This window comes from Mustela lutreola, chromosome X (genome assembly GCF_030435805.1).
Source record: "Mustela lutreola isolate mMusLut2 chromosome X, mMusLut2.pri, whole genome shotgun sequence".
Taxonomy (NCBI): domain Eukaryota; kingdom Metazoa; phylum Chordata; class Mammalia; order Carnivora; family Mustelidae; genus Mustela; species Mustela lutreola.
The window spans coordinates 15716946-15740265 of record NC_081308.1 but is presented as its reverse complement, the minus strand read 5'-3'; the positions used below and the strand labels follow the sequence as shown (position 1 = coordinate 15740265).

The following is a 23320-nucleotide window of genomic DNA, read 5'->3' as shown; positions in this document are numbered from 1 at the left end:
ACCCAAAGCTTCTTGTTATAAATTCCCTCAGTAGAATGTAAACTGCAGAAGACAGGAATTTTTCCCTATTTCTCATCATTGCTATATCTCCAGAACAGTGGCTGGCAAATAGTAACTCAGTAATATTTGTTGAATAAATACATTTTGATAGTTTTAATGAAAGAATTTTCCCCTTTAGTTAGTGTCTTAATTTCATAGTACCTCTGAACTAATTGTTTATACCAGCCTCAGTTTCTTTTTATTAAGAGGCACTGTCTAAATAAATGAATTGTATTGAGTGTCCTGGTGAGTGATGTGGTTCTAGTCCTTTAGCCTTATATACTTTTACTTTCTTCTGAAATTCATTATAACAGTAGTTTGCAGATGTTTGACTATGGGGACTCCCTTTTTAAACAAGTGTCCACATAATAATAGTTGTGCTTTTTGTATCAGTCAATGGAAAAACTACAGAGTTACAAGAACCCATTTGTATTTTTAACAATGACCATGATGTCTTCAGAAATTTGCAAAATAGAGGTTATAATATATGAGACACGTACTTATTCCACAGTCTGTGCATGCTGGCTCCCTGTATTACACATGGATCCGTGGCAAAAATTTTGAAAGCCATCAGTAGTTTAGGGCCAATAAGTGGGAGAACTACTTAATTATAGTACAGAACTAAGGAGGATTACTAAAATGTAAATAATAGCTAGTATAAAAGATTATACCCTAATCACATGTTTAAGAAATTTGGTTCCTAAAGCTATCAGCTTGTTTTAAAGACTTAGTATTTTTTAATTAAGATTTTATTTATTTATTTAATTGACAGAGGGAACACAGGCAGGGGGTGTGGGAGAGGGAGAAGCAGGCCTCCCTCCGAGCAGGGAGCCCAATGCAGGACTTGATCCCAGGAACCTGGGATCATGACCCAAGCCGAAGGCAGACACCTAATGACTGAGCCACCCAGGTGCCCCAAGACTTACTATTTTAAAAATCAGGTTCACATAACTTTTAAAATGTATTTATTTGACATTATTTGTTTTACCAAAAAAAAAAAAAACCTTAATGTTTAATCATGCTTAATCAAGTTTTCGTTTACGTACGTGGTGAAAGTTAGGTAGCAATTTAGTACTATAATTAGGTATTGTAACTCTTATTATCCAGCAATTTAAAAAGCAGGATGTATCATCAAGTAACCCTGAACATTTTGACTGTGATTATATCAAGTATTTTTGTACACGGTGAAAGACAGGCAGGTTGTGGTGGTTCCGATGGAGGAGTGCGGGGTGAGGATATCCTCTTTGTGGAGCACTTCCGTAGCAGGTGCTGCGCCCTGGGCACCATCCCGAGTGCTCTTCCTTGCAGCTCAGGGGCCATCACACTGCAGTGTGTTTGGTTTTTGGGGCCTGTTTTGTGTGGCCCTTGAACTAAGGATGGTTTAAATTTTTTAAATTTTCCCTAAAGATTTTTATTTATTTATTTGACAGAGAGACAGCAAGAGAGGGAACCCAAGCAGGGGGAGTGGGAGAGGGAGATGCAGGCTTCCTGCTGAGCAGGGAGCCTGACATGGGGCTCGATCCCAGGACCCCAGGGTCATCACCTGAGCCAAAGTCAGAGGCTTAATGACGGAGCCACCCAGGCGCCCCTGGTTTTTTTAAAGAGCTGTTTTTTAAATAAAAGGAAGAAGGAGGAGATGAGGTAAAGACCTGATATGGCACAAAGCCAGCTCTCTGGCCCACTATAGGACAAGGTTGCTGACCCCTGATTTAGTTCATTCTTTCCTCACAACATTCCAATAAGGTAGGTTCTGTTACTATCATCCCCATTTTATAGATGAGGAAACTGAGACATGGAGAACTTAAGTAATTTGTTGTTGGTGGGATTCACTGCTTTTGGAGCAGATTGCAGGCTGTTTCTGTAAACTTGCTAATACTGTGTTTCTTTGCAGTGTAAAAGCGGATGGTGGCTCAAGTGTCAGAGGATGGCACGGTCACGCTCTCGATCCCCTAGGTGGAAACACAGGTGAGCAGTTCTTAGTTTAGCAGAGTAAACTTGGGATGTACCTTGACTTTCAAGTTCGCTGGTACTGTTAAGAACCTATTTTTTTTTTTAGATTTTATTTATTTATTTGACAGACAGAGATCACAAGTAGGCAGAGAGGCAGGCAGAGAGAGAGAGGAAGGGAAGCAGGCTCCCCGCTGAGCAGAGAGCCTGATGCAGGGCTCGATCCCAGGACCCTGGGATCATGACCTGAGCCAAAGGCAGAGGCTTAACCCACTGAGCCACTTAGCCGCCCCAAGAACCTATTTTAATAAGCTCATGGGACCTGGTTATTCACAGTAGGTACTTTGCAGTGATAGAGGTTTTTCTAGATTCTGAAAGCTGACAGCTTTCTTTAATTATGGCTAGCAGCTTGAATTAATCCATAATAAAAAGAAATGCAATGGCCACAGCAAAGGAGAGTGAGAAACATCATGAGTGTTACATTTTTTTGCATCAGTAAGTAGTTTAGAACTCCTGAGTGTTTTTTTTCTCATTATCAATATCTTTGAAAAAATCGGGAGTTAGAAAATCAGGAGTTACCTATTTCTTCTTCACGGCAGAATAACAGAGTTTTGAATAACTCGGTTGTAGTTCAGCTTTCTTCTTTCCTGGTTGGCGGTATCAATAGTATATACATATAGTTAGATTGGAACAGTTCAACCAGTATTCATTACATACATGCTCCAGGTTCTGGGGCTACAAAGGCAACATGACATCTTCTGGGGCCTCAGCAAGCATGCAGACTGGCTGGGAGATTGGCACCACAGACAACTGTGGTACTGTGGAGCCAGCACAGTGCTGCTGACTGGGACGGAGATTCTGGGTCCACAGAGAAGGGATCATTCTGCTTTTATGGAGGGAAAAGGGGGATAGTAAAGTCTTCAAAGGAAAGGTGAAATTTTAGCTGATCATTTAGGATGGGCAGAATTTGTACAGGCAGAAACAAAAGATAGAAGTATTCCAGTTTCGGGGGTGGGCGACAGGAGCAATGGCACAGAGCTATGACAGTGAGCAGTACGTTCTAGGACTTAAAAAAGGATCATGATTACATATATAAAAAGCAGACCAAAACTTTTCATGTTAACACAACTTGGCCATTGTACTTATTCTACAATGACGAGTCAATCTTTCTTTAACAATTTTCATTTTGTAATCCACAAGATCAAGTTGTAACAGGAAGGAGCTTGAGGAAGAAAGGGGGATGTCAACATGAATGAGTTTAATATGGAGGCCATCACAGAGGTTGTTTTGTTTCACCCTTTTGTGATAGGCCCTGATGAAAGGGCACAGAAGACCTGCCAGCCTTAGTGCCCGATGTCTAGATTCCTTCTCAGGACTCCGTGCCAAAACCTGTAAAGTATCTGATATTTTACGTTACTTGCAAGCTAACACATTAGCCTGCCACAGGGCAGTCCTGGGTCAGAGACAAAGACCTTTATGACTCGTGGTACGGCGGGCGGCCTGAGCATCGTGTTCCTGTGTTTAGTCCCGAGTCTTCCAAGGATGGGAGCTGCAGAGCGAAGCCCTGTGGTTCCACACAGCTGAGGAGCCCAAGCCTCATCAGGGGCGACAAGCAAACCCATCCGGCCTTTGCCTTGGAGGAGACGTAGCCTGGATAGCAAACAAATTGGCCCTCTTTTCCCGAGGGAGGCCTTGTCTCCATCGTCCCACACTGCGGTGTCTTGGCACAGAAGCCATCAGTACCTCTGCCTACCAGGGCAGAAGGCAAGAGACCCATGGAGAATTGTCTCCCAACAGACTCCTCAGATCTCTTTTGTTTCTTTAGGAGAATTGAAAATGATAGTAACCATTCCAGCAATCTCCTTAAAAAAAAAAATCCCCTGATGTGAAATATAATAACGAAGCAGTATTCATTATGAGGTAAGGATTAAAGTAAGAGATTGAGTATTTCGTCCGGTCTGGAAGACCTCTATCTCTAGCTGCCAGCTGTTCTCCTTAGTGATGGAAGAGATGCACTCTTCCAGAAGGTCCTCAGAGGCTCTGCTTGCTTCTTCCTGTGATGAGGTGCTGCCAGCTGGAAGACAGAGTTCCTTCGTCAGCTAAATAGTGCACTTGCTAGTATGTCTATCTTGGTGACTCCAGAGGCAGATATTGTCAAGTCTAGTATACTGATGGCTTCTGTACCAAGACACCGCAGTGTGGGACGATGGAGACAAGGCCTCCCTCGGGAAAAGAGGGCCAATTTGTTTGCTATCCAGGCTACGTCTCCTCCAAGGCAAAGGCCGGATGGGTTTGCTTGTCGCCCCTGATGAGGCTTGGGCTCCTCAGCTGTGTGGAACCACAGGGCGTAATTACGAGGGGCGTAAATCTGCCTCCTTTGTCATCAAGAGGACACAGACGTGTCACCAAATGGAAAGGGTCTGACTCGTGGTCGCTCCAGCTCCCTGGGCAGTCACGAAAGCTGCTAGGGTAGCTGCCTTGTTGATTAGAAGATATTAAGCCCTCAGGGAGGCGATTGGGACATTGGACAGGTTAGATGGGAGGAAAGGTCCCCAGGTTCAAAATTGAACTTGATTGTATTCCAGATAGTGGTGCTCTTTGCTCTGGAAGTCCAGGCAGCTCAGACTAGTTTCCCTGGATACAGGAGCCTTCTTCCTCCTCTGCGGGAATGAAGTCTTGATGTTGGCAATGCTGAGGTATTAGGGAAGGTAGTTGCAGGAAAAAATGTGCTGCTCCTAGGGAGCACAGTGGCTACATTGAAGCCCACATTCACTGAAGTTATAAGCTCTATTGCAACAGCACACATAAGGGAACAGGTCTGGGAAAGAACAGCAATTTATCTATGTTAGTAGTATTTATGGAGGAACTAAGTATGAAATTCAAACCTTAATACCTTCTTCCCCGTCCTACTCCACACACCAGATATATAGTTTTTTGCTCCGTGTTATAGCATCAGTAGAAAGAACAGTCAGTCAATTGCAGAAACTGTGAGGTCAGTCTTGAGTCTGAGTTTGGATTTAGTTTGGTTTCGTAAACTCTTAGAATCTAATTTAATTTCAGAGGTTATGTTCACTTTCCCGGAGACTCTCCTACACATTTATCAGTGTTATCTAGCCTTCCAGTTGCTTGTTTCTTCCCTGACTGTTGAACCTAATGCAAGCTTTTGCTGACTGGCTCTTTTGCCCAGACTTTGCTGTGGGCAGTCTTCCAAAATGGATCTTATCTTACTGTGTACCTAAGCTGGTCCTCCTCCAGCAGGATGGGTGTCCTCAGCCCGTTTCAATATGCACGTGGGACACGTTAGTTCAGATGGAAAGAATATGCTTGTTGAATTGGCCAGAGCAGTAGTCAGACGCCCAGATGGACAGTTTAGAATACAGATGTAGCAAATTGATGCATTTGATATGAGTGGAAGAAGCAGTGGGAAGCAAATGTCTTATTTAGGTAGTTCATATTAAGATAAACTTTCTTTATTGTCTTTAAATGGACTGAACTTTTCTGTTTCTTGACACAGGTCTTTATCACCAGTACCTAGAAATTCTGAACACTACAAGCAAAGACATTCTCATGGGCATTATGGCTGTGAATATAGGAAGGATCCAAAAAGACCCATCACTTGGCGAATGGACAGTGAGAAACATGGACAGAGTAAACCAAGGATTCCTTCTCGTGGAAATGTGCATTACCGATCTTACGAACATAGATCACCTTCCCCAAATTTAAGAAGAGACTCTTTAGAAAATGTTTATACTTACAAGCCTTACCGAGCATACTTGTCAGGAAGAGGAGAAAGTAACAGAAGATCTCACTATATGCCCAAATACTCAGAAGATGTACCCTACAAAGAGTACCCGAGGAACTGTTATTCCCAGAAAGGCGAAGGAAGGTATATTGCTGATGACTACAGAGTCAGAGGAAGTGGAAAAGGAGGGAAACCGCCTCCGAGGTCAATAGCAGATTCTTCTCGGTTTGAAGGAAAGTGGCACGAAGATGAGTTGAGGCACCAGAGGATACAAGATGAAAACTATTCTCAGTCACTGAGAAGAGGCTCTGAAGACTTTGAGAAAAGGAGCTCTTTTCCGAAGAGGTATAGGAAAACATTAAACCTGGGTAATTTGGTATAAAGCCTCAAGTGCAAAAGTCTGTTTACTTTATGGTTGAAGAGAACCACCTTGAAAAGCTTTTGTCTAAAAAGATAAAAAGCACTGTAATGTAATTATGGTCCGCTGGTAGTAATGAAGTATTTATTTTTAGAGTAAATCATGTTGATGGCTAGAGTTGTAACAAAAGATGGCATATTCCTCTTTGCTACCTTGTGCCTCTATGAGTTGGCTAGAGGGATTATAGTTAACTTGCCACTGCGTTCTGCATTTAAAGCCATGCTGCCCAACATTCCACACATGTAAATTCTCACTTTCTTCTCTCTAGTGCAAGTGTAAACTGCTTTATGTCAACACAGGTATCCTGAGGATCGTGATTTCAGAAAATATGGATACACATCAAAAAGACCTAAAGATGTGGAGAGGTATGAAAACAGAGAGCCTGCCAGGAGCCCTCAGTGGAAGTTCGGGCATTCTCTTCCATCTTACCAAGAGAAGAAAGAGCAGCGGAACCTTGGACCGCACACTCATCGACGTGCTCAGAGGGAACCGCCAGAGACCAGTTCAGCAGCCAAGGTGTCCTGTGACTATCGCCACAAACGCCGTAAGACCTCAAGTGGGGACCAGGACTTTCCAGATGGAAGAATTCAGAAGTACTCTAAGGAGGAAGATAGAAAGTCCAGTTCTCAAAAAGGCCCTGAAAATAGACAGTCCATTTGTTTTAATGCTGGAAGAGGGAGAGAGACTGAAGGTGGGCAAGTGAAAGAACCTTCCAAACCATCTAAGAAAGACTGCACTGACTGCACTGCCTCTACGCATTCAAGTAAAAATGATGTTGGCTTGAGACCCTGCAGTGACAAACGGAAGGAGAAAGCAAAGAAAGAAGGGGATGGCAGGAAAGAGAGCAACTCTTCCAGGAACCAGCTCGATAAAAGTAAACTTTCCAATGTGAAACCTTCATCCGCCAGTCTTAGGAAGAAATCACTTACTGTTAAAATAGATGTGAAGAAATCGCTAAATACATCCAGGTATTGTTTTTGTTTTTTCTTAGTGCTGTTTTAGAAAAATATCTGTTTCCACCACCTTTGTTTGAAGCTTTGAAAATGGAATTGACAGTGTATTTAGATTCCATTGAGCAGGAAGGGATTGCCTGGATTTTTCACAGAAGCGCTGTGAGGAGGATAAATCCCACGCTTAGTAATACAGAGTGATCTTATGGCTGCTGGTTTCTGCATCATATCTCAAGATACTTTTTGGGTGCAGGGCGCTCTATGGAGTTGTTTGTCTTCATGAATTTATGTGTTTTTATGCTGCTAGATTTTCCATAGCCAGGGATACCTGGGTGGAGTTCAAGGAGACCTATTTCTTCCTCAGTTTCCCAGAGCCTGTTATCCCTGTTGTCATATCCAGAGAATTTTTGACTTGGAAGGGCCATTCACTGGCCCTGATTTTATAGAGGAGGAAAGCAAGGCCTCGAGAGAAGATCCTGCTTGTGGAAGTCAGAGCACCTGCGGCTCAAGGAGGCAGGTGACCTAACGTGGTTCTTGCTGCCATCTCAAAACAGTTGGTGCTCAGCCAACTAGATTCTCCTAGGTAGAGGAAATTAGGCTAGAGTCTAGAAAGAGGCTTATTTATAAGATATTCGCTTTAGCTCTTAATGATCCTTTAAGAAAAAACAGACCACCCAACAGTAGGTTATATTTTGCTACTGTGGCTTGCGTGCTTTGTTCCATTATGCATTTTACCTCTGTTTATGGATTCTGGAAATAACAAGGCCCTGCAGTGGGTGTTGTCAGCTAAGTCTGTTCATTACCTTAAGACACTACCAGTATGTGAATAAAAAAGTGATGGGCCATGCTGATTTGGTGCATTTATGTTCACTCATACTTGTATTGCAGTCAAAAATAAAATGAAACAGTATTAAGGTCGGGATGTGACAGGGAGGGAGGTGAACCCACAGTCTCTCTCTCTTTTTTAAACAAATATATTTTGTTCCTTTTCTTAAAGTTAGATACGGCCGTCTCCCTCCCTTATGATCACTGTACTTATAAAAGTATAAAATATACATATGTATATTTATATGTGCACAGAAAGCACTTATAAATATGATTACATTATAGAAAGTTGGACAAATAAAGGGAGGAAATCACCCATAATTCTACTCCCCTAGGACAGTTTTATTAATATTTTAGTACAGCTCCTTTTGTTATTTTTCTGTGTATATTTTTACATGGTTATCATAATACTATATTCATAATTTTGTATCCCATTTCATATAATAAGTCTTAAATCATTTTGTACTATTTTATTTCCTACTATTTCTTTACCTTAAGCGCACAAAAACTGCTGTAAGATCAACTTTAAGGATGTTATCTCAAGCTTTTTTCTTTCCAACATTACACTATGAAAATTTTCAAGCACAGAAAAATTGAAAGAACTGTGCAGTAAATTCTGTATATACACCACTGAGCGTCTGCAATTAATATTTTTGTCTGCTTTCATAATCTATTTCTGTCCTCCATCAATCATTCCATCCTATTTTTTCCATACATTTCAAAGTGAATTGTAGATATCAGTACACTCCCCTTTAAATACTTCAATATTTCATTTTTGTTTATAGGTTTTTCCTTTGGAGGCAATATTGCATCAAATCACAAAAATCTTGAATTTTTTATTTTTATTTTCATTTATTTTTTATTTCTTAACATTTTATTTATTTATTTGTCAGAGACAGAGCACAAGCAGGGGGAGCAGCAGGCAGAGCAGGCAGAGGGAGAAGCAGGCTTCCTGCTGAGCAGGGAGCGCAGCGATGTAGAACTCGATCCCAGGACCCTGGGATTGTGACATGAGCAGAAGGCAGATGTTTAACCAAACTGAGCCACCCAGGTGTCCCAGTCTTAAAATTTTTTAATAGAAGTAATAATACCCCCATATTTAATAATGATGTTAAAAAAGAATTAATTAATTTAATTTTTTAACTTAAAAGAATTAATAAATTGGCTTAGCACTTTTAAAGAATACTAGAAATACCAATTTTGAGGAATTTCACTTTAATAGACCTCCTTAGAAATATTGAACAGTTAATTTTATAATTGGAAGAAGAAATGGAAGCTTGCTTTTCATCATGTATCACAAAAATGAGCTTCCCAAAATTGAAGCTACTGTATCTTTTCTTTTGAATTTATAAATCATAATTTTGTGACGTTCATGACCTGTCAGCACATGTCTGAATTACCTGACAAGGACCTGTAGGATGGCTTGTATAGTAGAGCTAACACTGCAAATCCTTCCTTTTCAAAGACCTGAAGAATAAATAACTTTATAAATATATGTATCCTGTCAGTATGATAAAGTATAGTCAACACAATCTTTCTCTCTGATGATAATTATTTATTGGTGAACAGTTAAGTTGTGGAAGAGTTTTGTGGGGCTGGATTTACTTATGTATAGACTCATCAAGTATCCATAAAACAAAGGCAGTTAATGCCCTCGATAGCCATGTTCTCAACTATTGATATAACTTAGATTTTCCTCTGCTTGAAAAGATTAAAATAGTCATGGAGTGGAGAGGGGTTTATTTGTTGGTTAAAATCTAGAGGGTTTATCCATTTTTTGAAAGTCTAAGATGGTTGTTTGATGCATTCATTTACTTTCTTAGCTTTGGTCACATGTCAATGTATGTTCTTCCACTTACCAATGTAGTTGAAGTCATAGGTGATTAGGCTGGTGATTTTTCTAGATTCCAGTTTGTATCTAGAACAGCGGTAGGTAGACACTTGCTCAAATGTTCACCGCATTGTTAATAATTCTTTTAACAAAGGCTATATTCTAGTGACCCACTTTGTCAGAAACTGCATTATCAGAGGTAGACATTACATATGAGTCATAATTACATGTTTCAGAATGTAAGTTAGGAAGTTGTAATAGGAAAGATTCTACGAATGCTATTATGAACTCCAAACACTGTTGTGGACATACTGGAGTCTTGGGGCAGATAAAGGGAGTTTTGGTTTTGGTTTAATGATGGGCAATTAGGTGAGAGACTGAACCTTGGTCAGGCTAGTAAGAAAGTGAGAGGGAGGAGGTGGGGGGATGGGGGCGGAGCGGGGCAAGGAGAGCTGTCCCTGGAGGAGAATAAGCTGCTGTGGATGGACCTGAGGCTCCTTTGACCTCCCTGGCGGCTAGTACTAGGTGTCTAGGATGGGAAGGTTGGCTAGCAAAGTTGATGTTCAACTGAGTTTATCAGTCACATTTGCATATAATCCTTTTATTTCCCAACCGCCAACCCCAGAAGAGATACAGGAAGCACCTTCCTACCCCCATCAGGTCTTTCCCCATTCTCAAGGGGGATGAGGTGGATGATAGGACCCAGAAGACATTGGAGCCCTGATGTTCTAAGGAAAGGGGTGCTGCACAGGTGGGGGAACAATGTGAAAAACATAGCAAGGGTTGAAGGAAGGTAACCCAGTGACACAAGTTTTACCTACTTATGATAAGCTGTGGGTGAAGATGCTTTTGTGATAATACAAACCTGCTACCTCAGTGTTTTGTATCACAAAAAGCTAAGGTTTTCCCCCTTGGTATTTCTAATATACGTTTTTAAAATAGATGTTTTTAAAAATATGTTTTTTAAAGAGGTTTTTTTTTTTTTTTTTTTTTAATTTGACAGAGATCACAAGTAGGCAGAGAGGCAGGCAGAGAGTGAGAGGGAAGCAGGATCCCCACTGAGCAGAGAGTCTGATGTGGGGCTCGATCCTAGGACCCTGGATCATGACCTGAGCCAAAGGCAGAGGCTTTAAGGCACTAAGCCCCCCAGGCGCCCCTAAAAATACGTTTTTTAAAAGTAAAAAATCAATTGAGATTTTGATCAATTGATCAAAATCAATTTCTATTTTTCACCCTAGCTTCTCTTAGTGAGCATTCCGTTTCGGGTTGGGGTACGTAAGTTTTTGTCTTCCACTGGGTTCCTGAGGAGCTCTGTGACATCAGGCAGACCACCTGGCCAGACCTTTTTGGGCCCAAATTAACCTGCAGTTCCTCCTGGCCTTACAACTTTGCTTCTGTAGGCCATGTGTTGGTAGCTGTTAAAGCTGAGTTGACAAGCTCATCATAGGATTTTCTGAACTTTTGTATATATTTGAGATTTCATATCATAAAAAATGAAATATTTAAAATTTAAATTGGTCTAAATAAAGTTACAATTTTAAAATGAAAGTGAGCCAAGAAAGTTTAAAAAACACAGTTGAATTGGCCTCAATTAGAATTTTGAAGTCTGTCATCTTTTTAGCTGAAACTCTCATTACAAATTGTCCAAGTTCTTTTCCATTTATCATTTATTCATTCAGCAGGTACTTTTTTGAAGACTTAACCTTGTGTGAGACAGCCTGTTAGGGTACCCTGGGCCTGCCGACTGGCATAGGAGTCTGTTTGTCCTCCTCCGGTCCAAGAGAAAAGAGGGCGATCTTTGCAATACAGTGGTGCACTGAGTGATACACAAAGTGGGGCTCAGAGGATCCCAAGCTGGGGGACTCCGGGAAGGCTCCTTTCAGGAGTTGTTGACACGTGAGCTAGGCTTCCAAGATTTTAAACATGTGGAGATGAAATGAAAGACGTTTTATATTTATAGGTTAACAAAGGCCGGCAACACACACAGGAACTTTGAGGTATGCTTCCAGGGGTCAGTGAAAGGGAATAGAGGGAGGGACCGGAGGCTGTGAAGCTGAGACTGCCACACAGGCCGCCTGACTTGACAGGATTAGCCGATGAGAGACGGCAGGAAGCTCAGTTCCGGCTGCTGCTTGCTTTCTGTGAGACGGCTTGGAAGGGCACTGGGGCTGGGGAGGCCAGTTATGGGACTTTTGTGAAAAAAAGATGCTGAATCAGGGGAAAGGCAGTCTCCCCGACCCTTTACCCACAGCCCCAGAAATGCTAAGTGTCTTCTCAGGAAGACAGGAGCAAACAGGTAACTGGGAGAGCTCTGTGAACTACGGGAGGCAGGACAGATTGTCAGTTCTTGGGGGAAGACTGACAAAGGAGCACGTGGCATGTGTCACGTGGATTCTGTTACCTACGATCAGCTTCCGGAGGGCAGGGATCATCCATTAGATTGGGTTGTTGTTGGGCTTTTTGTAATTGTTTTTGCCATGCAGTTGGGTTTTTTTTTTTTTTGGTAGATCTTAACTGAATAAGAAGAAATTAAGATGTAATGTGGCTTTTTATGTTTTCCTAGTTAGTATGCACAACATTCAGTGAGAACGTCAGGGAAAATATCCTTAGAGAAAAAAAAACCAAAACAGGTGGAGTTGAAGGCGGGAAGAAAGGAACCTGGAAAATTTTGTTAGACCAGTATTAGAAATAGTACTAGAATACAGGTGTTTGGCTATATTTTAATTTTTAAAACTGTCTAAAATGCATCCCAAATGAGAACATTTGGTCTTTTCAGCTTACCTACTTGTATTGGAAGTATTTCTTGAAATTAATAACTTGTTACTCAATACCTGTCTTAGGAAATCGTAAAAAGGAAAATGTGAACCAAGAGGTGATTAAGTGTACAAATGTAAATACCTAGAACATTTTGCTTTCTCCAGTTTCAAGAAGCCTTTCTTATAGCAAAGCCATCTTAAGAATCTTAAAAAGACTAAAATTTCAGGTGATACAATTTTAGTATTTCCTAGGAAGTCACAGTTTTAACATTTCTTAAATGTTAAAAAATTAAAAATCTTGCAAGGAGAAACTCCAGCATAAATGGACAGGAACTGTAAACACTAAAATTTCCGGGATTAAGTGTAGCTGTAAACTATACCGTAGTGCTCCTGGGGATTGAGGGTTGGGCATGGAATGGGTGTAAGAGTTATACCAGTAATTAACTTGGAATAAATGACAAGCAAATTTTAATAATTACCTGAGAGAAAACTGGAAACCTTTATCAACTAGTTTCCTCTTGGGAGAAACTGAGACTGCAGTACAAAATATTATCAACTGATTTCCCCTTATGGACAGATCATTTCTGTAGCTCTATTTGAACATCTTCTTTTTCTCCTATAAAATGTTTTTGAAAGTAATTTTGGGGGGGGGGGGCGGTACGGAACAGGCTTCTTGTACCATTAAACACAGTATTTGTAGTTCTTGTCAATGAGGTTGTCCCGGGGCCATTGTAGCTTCCAGTGTTTATCAATGAATGTCTCTCAGCAAGTTACAGGATACACAGTGGGAAGCTTGGAGCAAATCAGGGGAAAAGAAGGGAAAGGAGTCTTCTACTGGAAGTCCTTCTGACGAATCAGGGAAGCCACAGCAGTGGCATCACGCTGCTGCACAGTCACTTTCCCCGGTTTCTGCTTCGGCAGGGAGTTGTCTCGACACTCGTTTGAAAGCAGGGAGCATGGGAAGCCATGTGGAAGCCTTGCCTCTGATAAGTTAAAATGGGCACATAAGCCTGTCTCATTAGAGAAGTTCAAAAGTTTAAAGAATATCTGTAAGCTCCTCATCACCCTGGAGCAGTGTTAAATACATGGCTGTTAAGCGATGTAGTTACGCACCTGCACCCGGGTGTGTATCCACCTGATTGATACTTGTTATTTATGCCAGGGGTGCTGCTGTTACTCAAAACACATTTCAGGGCTCTCTTGGGGGTTTATCTTCAGAGTCTGTAACATACTCATGAAGAACCCCAGTGCTTGTAAATCTCAGTTCTTTGGGTAGTGAACAAGAAGAGGGAAAAGCTATTTAGAGTTAAATGCAGAGGAGTAAGATGGCTGAAAGCTAGTTAGTGCCGTTTTGGGTCCAGAATGAGGTATAAATATAAAATAATGAGACAGTTTCTTCTGTGACACATAGTCTGCCTGCAGACAAAGAATTTAAGAGTAGTTTTAAGCAAGAGCAGCTTTCTTGGAATAAGGTATAGTTTCCCGTTATGACACTTGGAAAGATTATGTTCATACAGACACTCAGCTTCTGGGATGTAAAAGCAAAACAACCAAGACAGCCATTGTCCCAGTGTCGTAGCACCTTCCCCATAGGCTACTGTAAAGCTGAAATGAGGTAATGTTTGCAAACGAGTTCTGAGCCCCTGTGTTTGGCTTGCAGTAAGCCCTCAGTAACTGTTAGCTGTATGTCATAATCATGACTTCTTGATGATTCCTAAAGGTCAAGAGAGCTTTTAACACAAGTTATAAAGATTCAGAAAGCATTAGAGTGGCAGGACAGCTGGGGTTGTGTAAGAAATGGTAGCATTTCTTTAAGGATACATTTAGGGTGAACACTAATTGGTTCTAACGATCTTAACTTTGCTAACATCTAAGACTATTTGCTGACAGTTTAGTGAGATTTTGCAAGTGATTAATCTTAACAGAGTTTGATATCAAAATAGAGTTTTTCATTGCTGATATAGAGGTATAAGGATTTTTATGAAGTCAAAAAAGTTATTGTGTTTGATACCAGCTTTTAAAGTGTGGTAGTACTTCAAGATAGTATAAACTTGCTGGATTTACAATTTTATGGACATTTGGGTGTAAAAATAATCTAACTGATTATTTTTTGCATATTGACCTTTGATGCCTTGGTGTATTTTTGGAGGTAAAAATTGCTTAACTTAGAATTTTAAGGATTTTATTACTAAAGGGACAAATACTTAATGATCTCTGATTTGAAAAGGAGAGCGCAAAACCATGGGTGTAAGGCTATTTCCTCCTGCGCATTATTGCACATGTTCTATGGCATACAGTTCAGCGCCTTAACTATAAGAAAAGATAAACATCTTTTTAGTTTTATAGCTATCTTGGTTAATTTTAATAAGTTCTTTTCTCAGTAAAATAGTTTCAAATTTAGTTAAACATTTACAAATTATTCTAGGGTTGCTTCTAGCTATTCCACAGAGAGACAGATGTCACATGATTTGGTTGCTGTTGGCAGGAAAAGTGAGAACTTTCATCCAGTGTTTGAACATCTTGACTCAACTCAGAATACTGAAAACAAACCTACAGGAGAATTTGCTCAGGAAATCATAACTATAATCCATCAAGTTAAAGGTTGGTATATTTTGCACATACATTAGGGATGACACAAAAATGTACTGATTTTTCACAAGATATAGGTAAATATCTGTGCTAGAGTAATACTAATTAATATTTCATTAAAAATTAGGTCATTAATAAGGAAATCTGTTATAGAGAGTGTAAGGTATTGATTCAAACCTCGTTCTTCATGTGTTGTTCCAATAACCTGGTACTTCAACTCATAGTAGATTACAAATTGAAAGTCAGAAAGGGAGAGGTTGGCTGCGGCAAGACACAGGACTACTGAGAGTTGCAAGAAACAATAACTGATAACCAAACAGGAAGGAGGAAGCAACAAACACCGTATTTGAAACTTGACAAGAACTCTGGAAGTCTAGGTATTGTGGTGATATTCTTAAAGTCCCCTGAGGGTATTGCTGAGGCCTTGTGCCATAAGGGTGAACATGATGTGATTGACAAAAGAGTCCGGTTTGATTTGCTTATACTTCATGGCATCAGGGAGTTGCATCACAAATACTTTAAATATTTGCATTAAATTATTTTGTTTTAGCTTCTGGCCAATTTCCATTCATTGGAAAATTCAGTCACGTGGAACAACTTTCTTCATTGATGCTGCATAATAAAGCAATCATGGGTATAATAAACTGGAGACCTTCAAGAATTTCAAAATTTTTATTTTCTGTTTATTACTGGATATTTGCACTGATTTTACTTTTATCTTAATAAACGTATTTTGAAAACAGATTATTTTCTCTGAATCCCTCAGACTAAGGCACATATTTACTTTGAAGTATGCAATTTGTCTGAAACAGTTCACCTTTCTCAGTTCCAGCCCCTCTCACCCAAAGAAGTGTGATTCTTGGCAGAAAGGGAGGTGGTATTGCAGAAAAATCCAGGCGATTGTCCCAGAACAGGAACAGTAAGTTAGAGAAAAGGACTGCTTAAGTAGCATTCTGATGGGTCAAGTGTATTATCTTTCTCTCTATCCTGTTAAAACCCTTGTAGCATAGCTGTTTCATAATGTCTTCACCAGCTTCAGTTAATGTTAATTCAAGTACAATGGCAGTAGGACTCCTTCTGTGATATGTAAACGACATTTAGCATTCGTTGAGAATTGTTCTGATGTTTCAGGGTTGTTTTTATTTTTTTCCTCTGGGTGAACTATAAAACTCTGTACCATCTTTATTTCCCAGTATACTAAGGTCTTACCGGGGAGAAGAAAGGTCCTCGCTTTGAGAGAGCTTTTCCCCCAGCAAATAAGTGGGCAGGTCAAATAGGAACAGAAGCCTTGTGTTCATAAGTCAGGCATTTTTTACTGTTGCTTAGGCTTGGGAAGGCATAGGAGCGCTATAAATTAGTCTGTGGAATAGGTTTAGGTCCCACTTATTTCCAAGGGAAAAGAGATTGGATGTTTTTTAACAATCCCTTATTCCTGTGCTTATATATAATCTTTTAAATGGAGTCAGTTTTACACTGAGATAAAACTCTTTGTTTCCTTTTTCAGCAAATTATTTTCCATCATCTGACATTACTCTGCATGAGCGTTTTTCAAAAATGCGAGATATACAAGCTGCAGATGTAAATGAAATTAAATTGAATTCAGATCCAGAAATTCACAGGTAATGATTGATTATTGTATGCCCATGTAATTCTTGGGAATAAGTCTCAGAAAGATTTGGGAAGGTGCTGCCTTGTGGGCTTGCTGTAGACTCTAGGACTCTTTTCCTACCTAAAAGCCAGGACTAACCTAAGCTGGTACTGGGCCAGCGTACTTTGATGGAATAGGTTGTATTAAAGCCATTGAGTAGCATTGTTTAAATGTGTAGGACTTTGACAATCTTTACCTACCTAACTTTGATTCTGCTGTGTCTATAGTAATTGCCTACTGAAGTTATCACTGGAAGAATGAAAGACAATTGTCGAGCCATTGAAATCATGGGTTGCTTCATGTGGTCAGAAATGGCTGTTCTGAGGGCAGCCGGATGAAAACCTATGTCTTCTTCTGCTGGCACCTGGCCGAGCAGGTGGTGTGCCCTGTCTCGTGAGCTGAGCTGAATCAATGTTAGAATGCAGTAGATCACCGGAGCAAAGTTTAAGGTTACACAGACTAGCGATTTGAGAACCACTGAGGTGTCACTCTGATGTTGTTCACAGGATATGTGTGTCCTGGGAGACTGCCGTGTAGATGAAAACCCACCTGGTGGCGGGTTTCTTTTGCTTCCTCCAAGACACACCAACTTTATTTCAAATTCCATCCTCTAGTAATGGAATCAAGGTATCAGTGTATAACATAATTATTTAATTGTAATATGCCTTTATTATTTTAGGAGAATAGATATGTCTTTGGCTGAGCTTCAGAATAAACAAACTATGGTATATGAACCAGAACAGGTAAGTGAATACAATTTTGCTGAAAGAGTTTCACATTGTTGGCATATTGATGGAAAAGCGAACTGGTAATAGAGGTTTTAAAAAAAGGGAATCTGAAATTTACAAAGCTCTCCAAAGGTTCTAGTTACTGGCTAGGTTGCAGAGAGAACACTGACAAAAGACAAAAATATTCCCTAAGAGAGACAGTCCCTAAGGGTAACAGCTTTGTGAAATTGACATAAAATTACAGCATTTAATATTCATTCTAAAACGTCACACTATTGTAAAGCTTGCGGAAAGTATGTTTGATACCTACGTTTTTCCCAAGCAGTTATGTGGAATATGTTTTTAAATTGTATGTGGATGAATGCAGAAGAACGTAGTTTAATTTGAAACTACCCTTCTGTTTACTGTAGAATGTATGAAAAGTTCTGTGGAATATGAACTAGCCAAATAATGGAAATAACACTGATTTTTGTTTATTGCCATGCTCTGTGTGCCCACCCAACACTTCCTCAACCCGCACCCCCCCCCATTTCTTTGCTAATTAGAAAAACTGTGGACTAGCCAGGGAGGGGCAAGAAAACTGGCTCTCATTTTAGAAGTATATCAAGTTCTCAAAGAACTGCGAATTTATTCACTGAGAGTGAAATGTTTTTGTAGTGGAACGATTTTAATACGCTTCTGATCGAATATTTAAATAATTTTTTCACTTGTGAATGGTTACAATTTTTATTAAACTTACAGAGGTAAGTTGGTTTATTGAATAGGTGCTATTTTCAGAAAATATCTATTTGTCAAAAAACTGTAATCAACTCATAGGAAATTTGAAAAAATCACCTCTAAGTCAACCACTTAACACAAAATATCATTTGATCATCTTTTATTGTAGTCGTACATCTGGCATTTTAGCATAGCTGCTATCATAGTATATTAGTTTCGGATGCTTTTTGCTTTTTACTTAATAATGTTGCTTTAAGTAAAATCTCTGAGTTCCCCATGACTTTTTATGATTGAAGCTTTTTAAATTTTAATTAACTTTTCTCAGTAGTTATTTTTTTCACATTGACTTCCACATAGCCTATATTAATCCATAATTCAAATGTTCGTGTGTTATTACTTTGACTTAAATTTCCCATGAAATCATTCTTCCCTTCTCCTGTAAATTTATTTTACATTTAAGTTGCTTTCATTTTTTGATGATTTTAAATCTAGCACTTTGAATATATTTGGGGAGATAGCCATTTCTTTGGGATAGAGTCCCACAGGTAGGATTCCTGGTTCATTGTTATGAACTTTTCTGTCTGTGCATTGTCAATTGTGTCTCAAAATATTTTAATCAATTTACACTACCATTAGCAGGGTGAATACAAGGTAACTTATTTAGGACTTTTACTTAAGGTTCTTATTAGATATGGTCTTTGTGCAACTAACAGTAATGTGAATGGTTTGTCTTCTGTCAAAATTCCTCAGACTCTGGTCAAAATAATAGATCCAAATGATCTACGACATGACATTGAAAGAAGGAGAAAAGAACGGTTACAGACTGAAGATGAGCACATTTTTCACATAGCTAGTGCTGCAGAGAGGTAATCAGTAGATGAAAAACATCCTATTATCAGGGAGCTTTTGGTTTTAGCATATTTTTCAATTTTTGTGTGTGATGATTTTCATTTTAGTGTAGGGATTTAATCCTTCAAATCCATTTTATATGTTTAAGTGAAATCTATTAAAATGTTTCAAAGTTATTCAGGGATCATCATATGCTGTTTGATTGAAACAACAGAAACACCAGGGGTAGGTGAGTATTTGAGTCTTTGTAATTCTAGAAAAGAGTGTAACAGCTTTTTGATTATTAGCAGGTGCCAGGACCTGCAAGGTTATGGACTGTTTGACTCAACCTCATTGAAACTCTAACATATTCTGCCGTTTAGATTCTGGTCCTTTTTGAATATTACAGAATTTCCTGAGGTCAATACAGTTCTCTTTTGGAACTGTTCATGGATGTTCACGAAATAGAGGCAGGGATAGTAGAAAATGTGGAGGAAACAGGAATGGAAATCCCACCTCTGCCATTTTACAAGCTGTTTGCTCGTGGGCAAACTGGCTTTTGTTTCGGGAGCATGTTTCTCTATAAAGTGAGAAGAACCAATTTATAATGTGGACAGGTTAGAAATATTAAATGAGCTGGTACAGGCAAAGTACTTAAGGCATGCGTGGCAAACTGAGTATCAGTAGATCCTTGTTTTTCTTTCCCAACTCTAGTTCTTTTAAGGGCTCTGAGTATTACTAGATTGGCCTCCGTTTATCTCTAGTTCTAAAAAACTATGTGGGATTCATGGCAACTCTGGGACCCTGTATGATTATGAGGTATATTTGAATAGGACAAAATTTCTAATTCGCCCAAAGTTCTTCAGACTGTTTGGGTCTCTCAGAAAGCAGGGGTGTGTGAATAGGAAGGATCAGTGCTGATTCTCTTCCCATATTCCTTAAAATCGAATTGCTAAGATAACTGAGTAGACTTAAATCAGGTCTGCGGCTAACCAGGTCTGAGTCAAAATACACGGAGCTTGTTCAAAACCGGGCTTGCTGCTGATAATAAGTTTGGAACTCATTAAAAGATAGCAAAACTGTGTGTTCAGGCATATAAAACAACTGAAAATAAAATAGTTAAAATCTTGTTCCTTGGTGGGTGCAAGTCTCCGGCTTCCTGATGGGACACAGCATGACTGTGCTCTTCAGTGACATAAGCTCTCTCTCATGCTTTTCTTAACTCAGCAAGTATAAGAAACTCAGTGTGCCAAGAAAGAGGATTTTCAAACCAGATCTAAGACAATCAGCATTTTATAAAAACCATGTAATGCTTCAGAATATATCTCCACCCTTTGAGGTAAAAAAGGGCTTGAGCCCGGGAGTTGCACCTCAGTTCAACACGTGGCTCTGTAGACAGCTAGCTTTGTGACTGATCCAAGGCAAGTTATTTCACCTTTATTTCCTCCTACATCAAATACAGATGAGAAGCATTCTTACCTCCTGGTGGTGGTGAAGATTAACTAACGTGTTGGGTATAAGGGGCAGAGTAGCCGGTCAGCGTTAAGTAGTATTAGTGTTCGCTTTGAGGATGGCGTGTAGCATGCCAAGATGGCTCTCTGCAGGGCCTTTTGCTGGGCGTGTTGGACTGTTTTATTGGTATTAGACAGCTGCTGTGGCATGAGGATTTGTTTTAATTGAGATATTACTGATCACAAAATTTATCCTTTCAGAGTGAATTTACTGGTGTTTAGTATATTCACAAAGTCATGCATCTGTCACCATTGTCTAATGGCAGGACGTTTTCACCACTCCACAGAGAAGTCCTGTAACCCTGTAACCTGTTGTCATTCCCTATTTCTCCCTTCCCTCAGCCCCCGGCAACCACTCACCTACTTTCTGTCTCTATGGATTTCCTATTCTGGACGTTTCATATAAATGCAGTCGTATAATATGAGGTCTTTTGTGGCTGACTGCGTTCCTGTAGCGTATTGTTTTCAACATTGCTGCATGTTGTAGCATGAATATTCCTTTTATGGCTGAATAATATTCCATTGTATGGATAACCACATTTTGTCTATCCCCTCACCAGTTGGTGGGTGTTTGGGTTCTTTCCACTTTTTGGCTATGGTGAATTACGGTGCCGTGAATATTCATGTGCAAGTTTCTGTGTGGGCATATGTTTTCATCTATCTTGGGTACATACCTGGGGTTGGAATTGCTGGGTCCTGTGATAGCTCTGTATTCAACTTCTCGATGAACTACCAGACAGCTTTCCACAGTGGCTGCCTCATTTTACATCCCCATCAGCAGTGTATGAACGGGTCAGTTTCTTCACATCCTCACAAGTCTTTGCTATTGTTCATCTTTAAAAAAAAAAAAAGATTCAGAGAAAAAATCATTTAAAACCTTTAACTTTTTTCTCTTTCTTTTTTTTTTAAATGAACATATAATGTATTATTAGCCCCAGGGGTACGGGTCTGTGAATCACCAGGTTTACGCACTTCACAGCACTCACCATAGCACATACCCTCCCCAGTGTCCATAACCCCGCCACCCTCTCCCTACCCACTCCCCCCAGCAACCCTCAGTTTGTTTTGTGAGATTAAGGTCTCTTATGTAAAACCTTTAACTTTATCCTAATTCTGTTTCCTTCTTAAAATAAGAAAGAAAACTGTTGATTTTATTCTTTTGTTTTAGAAATTCAGTCTGTGAAATTGATCTCCTTACTGTTTTTGCATAAACCTATTTAATCAAGTCAGCACTTAGATTTCTGTAGAAATTCAGAAGAAATGAATATGAAATCATAAATCACAGGATGTAGCAATTTCCCACCTGTGTGATCTTTTTGTGTGTGTGTGTGTGTGTGTGTGTGATCTTTTCTTTCCTCAAATAGTTACATGCACGCTCTGTGTGTATGTTTGCCCACCATTGTATTCCCACTGCCTTGAGCTCAGTTCAGAGCTGTTGAATGAATGAAGACTTTGCAAAGGAATACATAGGACAGAGGATACTTACACTGTAATGCGTTTAAGTTTTGATTAGTATTTATTCCCTAATACACAAGGTAATCTTTACCAAGCAAACCTAATGCTGGGACATTCTGTCTAGTCTCAGAGACCCTATTCTCTCCCCGCCCACTTCTGACCAATCTCTTACTCTAATATCCTCATGTCTTCTCCTGACCCACTCTTTCTGCCTCTTGTATCCACTCTTACTACGTTCCATACAGTGTTGCCAAGGTGTTGTTCTGTATATATAGGTATGGTATGGGGGGGATAAAGCAGCTTCAAAATAAAATCAGTAGACTTCGAGAGGACGTCAGACTGCTGAGACTTTCCTTTTAGCTACACAGGATATAGAAAACATCCAGTGAAAAGGTATATACACCAAGTCCTTGTCCTCATTGAGCTTACAGTTTAATGGTAGGAGAAAATAAATAAATACATGTTGGTGGGTGATAGGTGAAAGTAAGGCAAAAGAGGAAGCTTAATAGGACAGAGTGATATGTGTGGTGTGATTTTATTAGGTAGTTATGGAATGCACTTGGGATTTTTTTTTAAATTGAGGAGGGGTGTGAATTAAGTGAGGGAGTAGGCCGTAAGGTCTTTTTAGGGGATAGTATTTTAAGAGAAGAAGCTAAAGGCAAAGACCCTCAGGCAGAATCATGCTTATTTCAGGACTAGAAAGCAGACCCTTAAGATTGTAACACAGTGGGGAAGGAAGAGAGTGGGTAGGTAAGGCCAGATTGCAAAGAACCTTGGAGGACATGATGACTTTGTAGTTTACTCTGGGTGAGATTATAAAACATTTTGGGTTCTAACCCAAGAAGAAATATAATCTCATTTAAATTTTAAAAGATTCACCCTGGTTGCTGGGTAGAGAATGGACTATAAGAGCAAAAGAAAAATCATTTCATTCTCATGTAGAGAAAGATTACAGTCAGGAAGTCAGAGCATGGTAGGTAGATATCTGCTCCTCAGATATCTTCTGCACTTGGTGTCTGCCTCATGGCCCAGGAGGGGTGTTTTTGCCTTGGCCATTGTGTCCATATTCTAGCCTTGTCATTAAAGACTTCATGGAAAAAAAAAAAAGACTTCATGGAATTTATGCAAGCAGCTCCAGCAACATTGGTCAAAATTTAGTCTCATGGCCATACCTAGCTGCAGGGAGGCTGAGAAATCGTTTCTTTAACTTGGACACTCTTTTGCCTGGTCACAAATCTGTCAAACGGTTCACATTTTTTTATTTTGGCAAAATGTACATATAATAAATTTTGCCGTTTTAACCATTTTTAAATGTACGATGCAGTGGCTTGACGTA

General features: G+C 39.8%; 1 protein-coding gene across 9 annotated transcripts in view; it reads left to right on the top strand.

Moving 5' to 3' along the window:
* The window catches only part of BCLAF3 (BCLAF1 and THRAP3 family member 3), a 59111-nt gene that overhangs the window by 15243 nt on the left and 20548 nt on the right, over nucleotides 1-23320 (top strand). For 6 of the 9 annotated variants that reach the window (XR_009349845.1, XR_009349846.1, XM_059156960.1 and 3 more), the window contains exons 2-9: nucleotides 1931-2004; nucleotides 5501-6073; nucleotides 6446-7114; nucleotides 14934-15109; nucleotides 15924-16016; nucleotides 16602-16716; nucleotides 17425-17488; nucleotides 18941-19056. Coding sequence is in view for 6 of the 9 variants with exons in the window: in XM_059156960.1 (XP_059012943.1) it covers nucleotides 1964-2004; nucleotides 5501-6073; nucleotides 6446-7114; nucleotides 14934-15109; nucleotides 15924-16016; nucleotides 16602-16716; nucleotides 17425-17488; nucleotides 18941-19056 (1847 nt within the window). In the remaining 3 variants the exon portion in view is untranslated. The remainder of the gene's footprint in view (nucleotides 1-1930; nucleotides 2005-5500; nucleotides 6074-6445; nucleotides 7115-14933; nucleotides 15110-15923; nucleotides 16017-16601; nucleotides 16717-17424; nucleotides 17489-18940; nucleotides 19057-23320) is intronic. The other 3 variants (XM_059156962.1, XR_009349847.1, XM_059156963.1) reach the window with 3 other exon arrangements.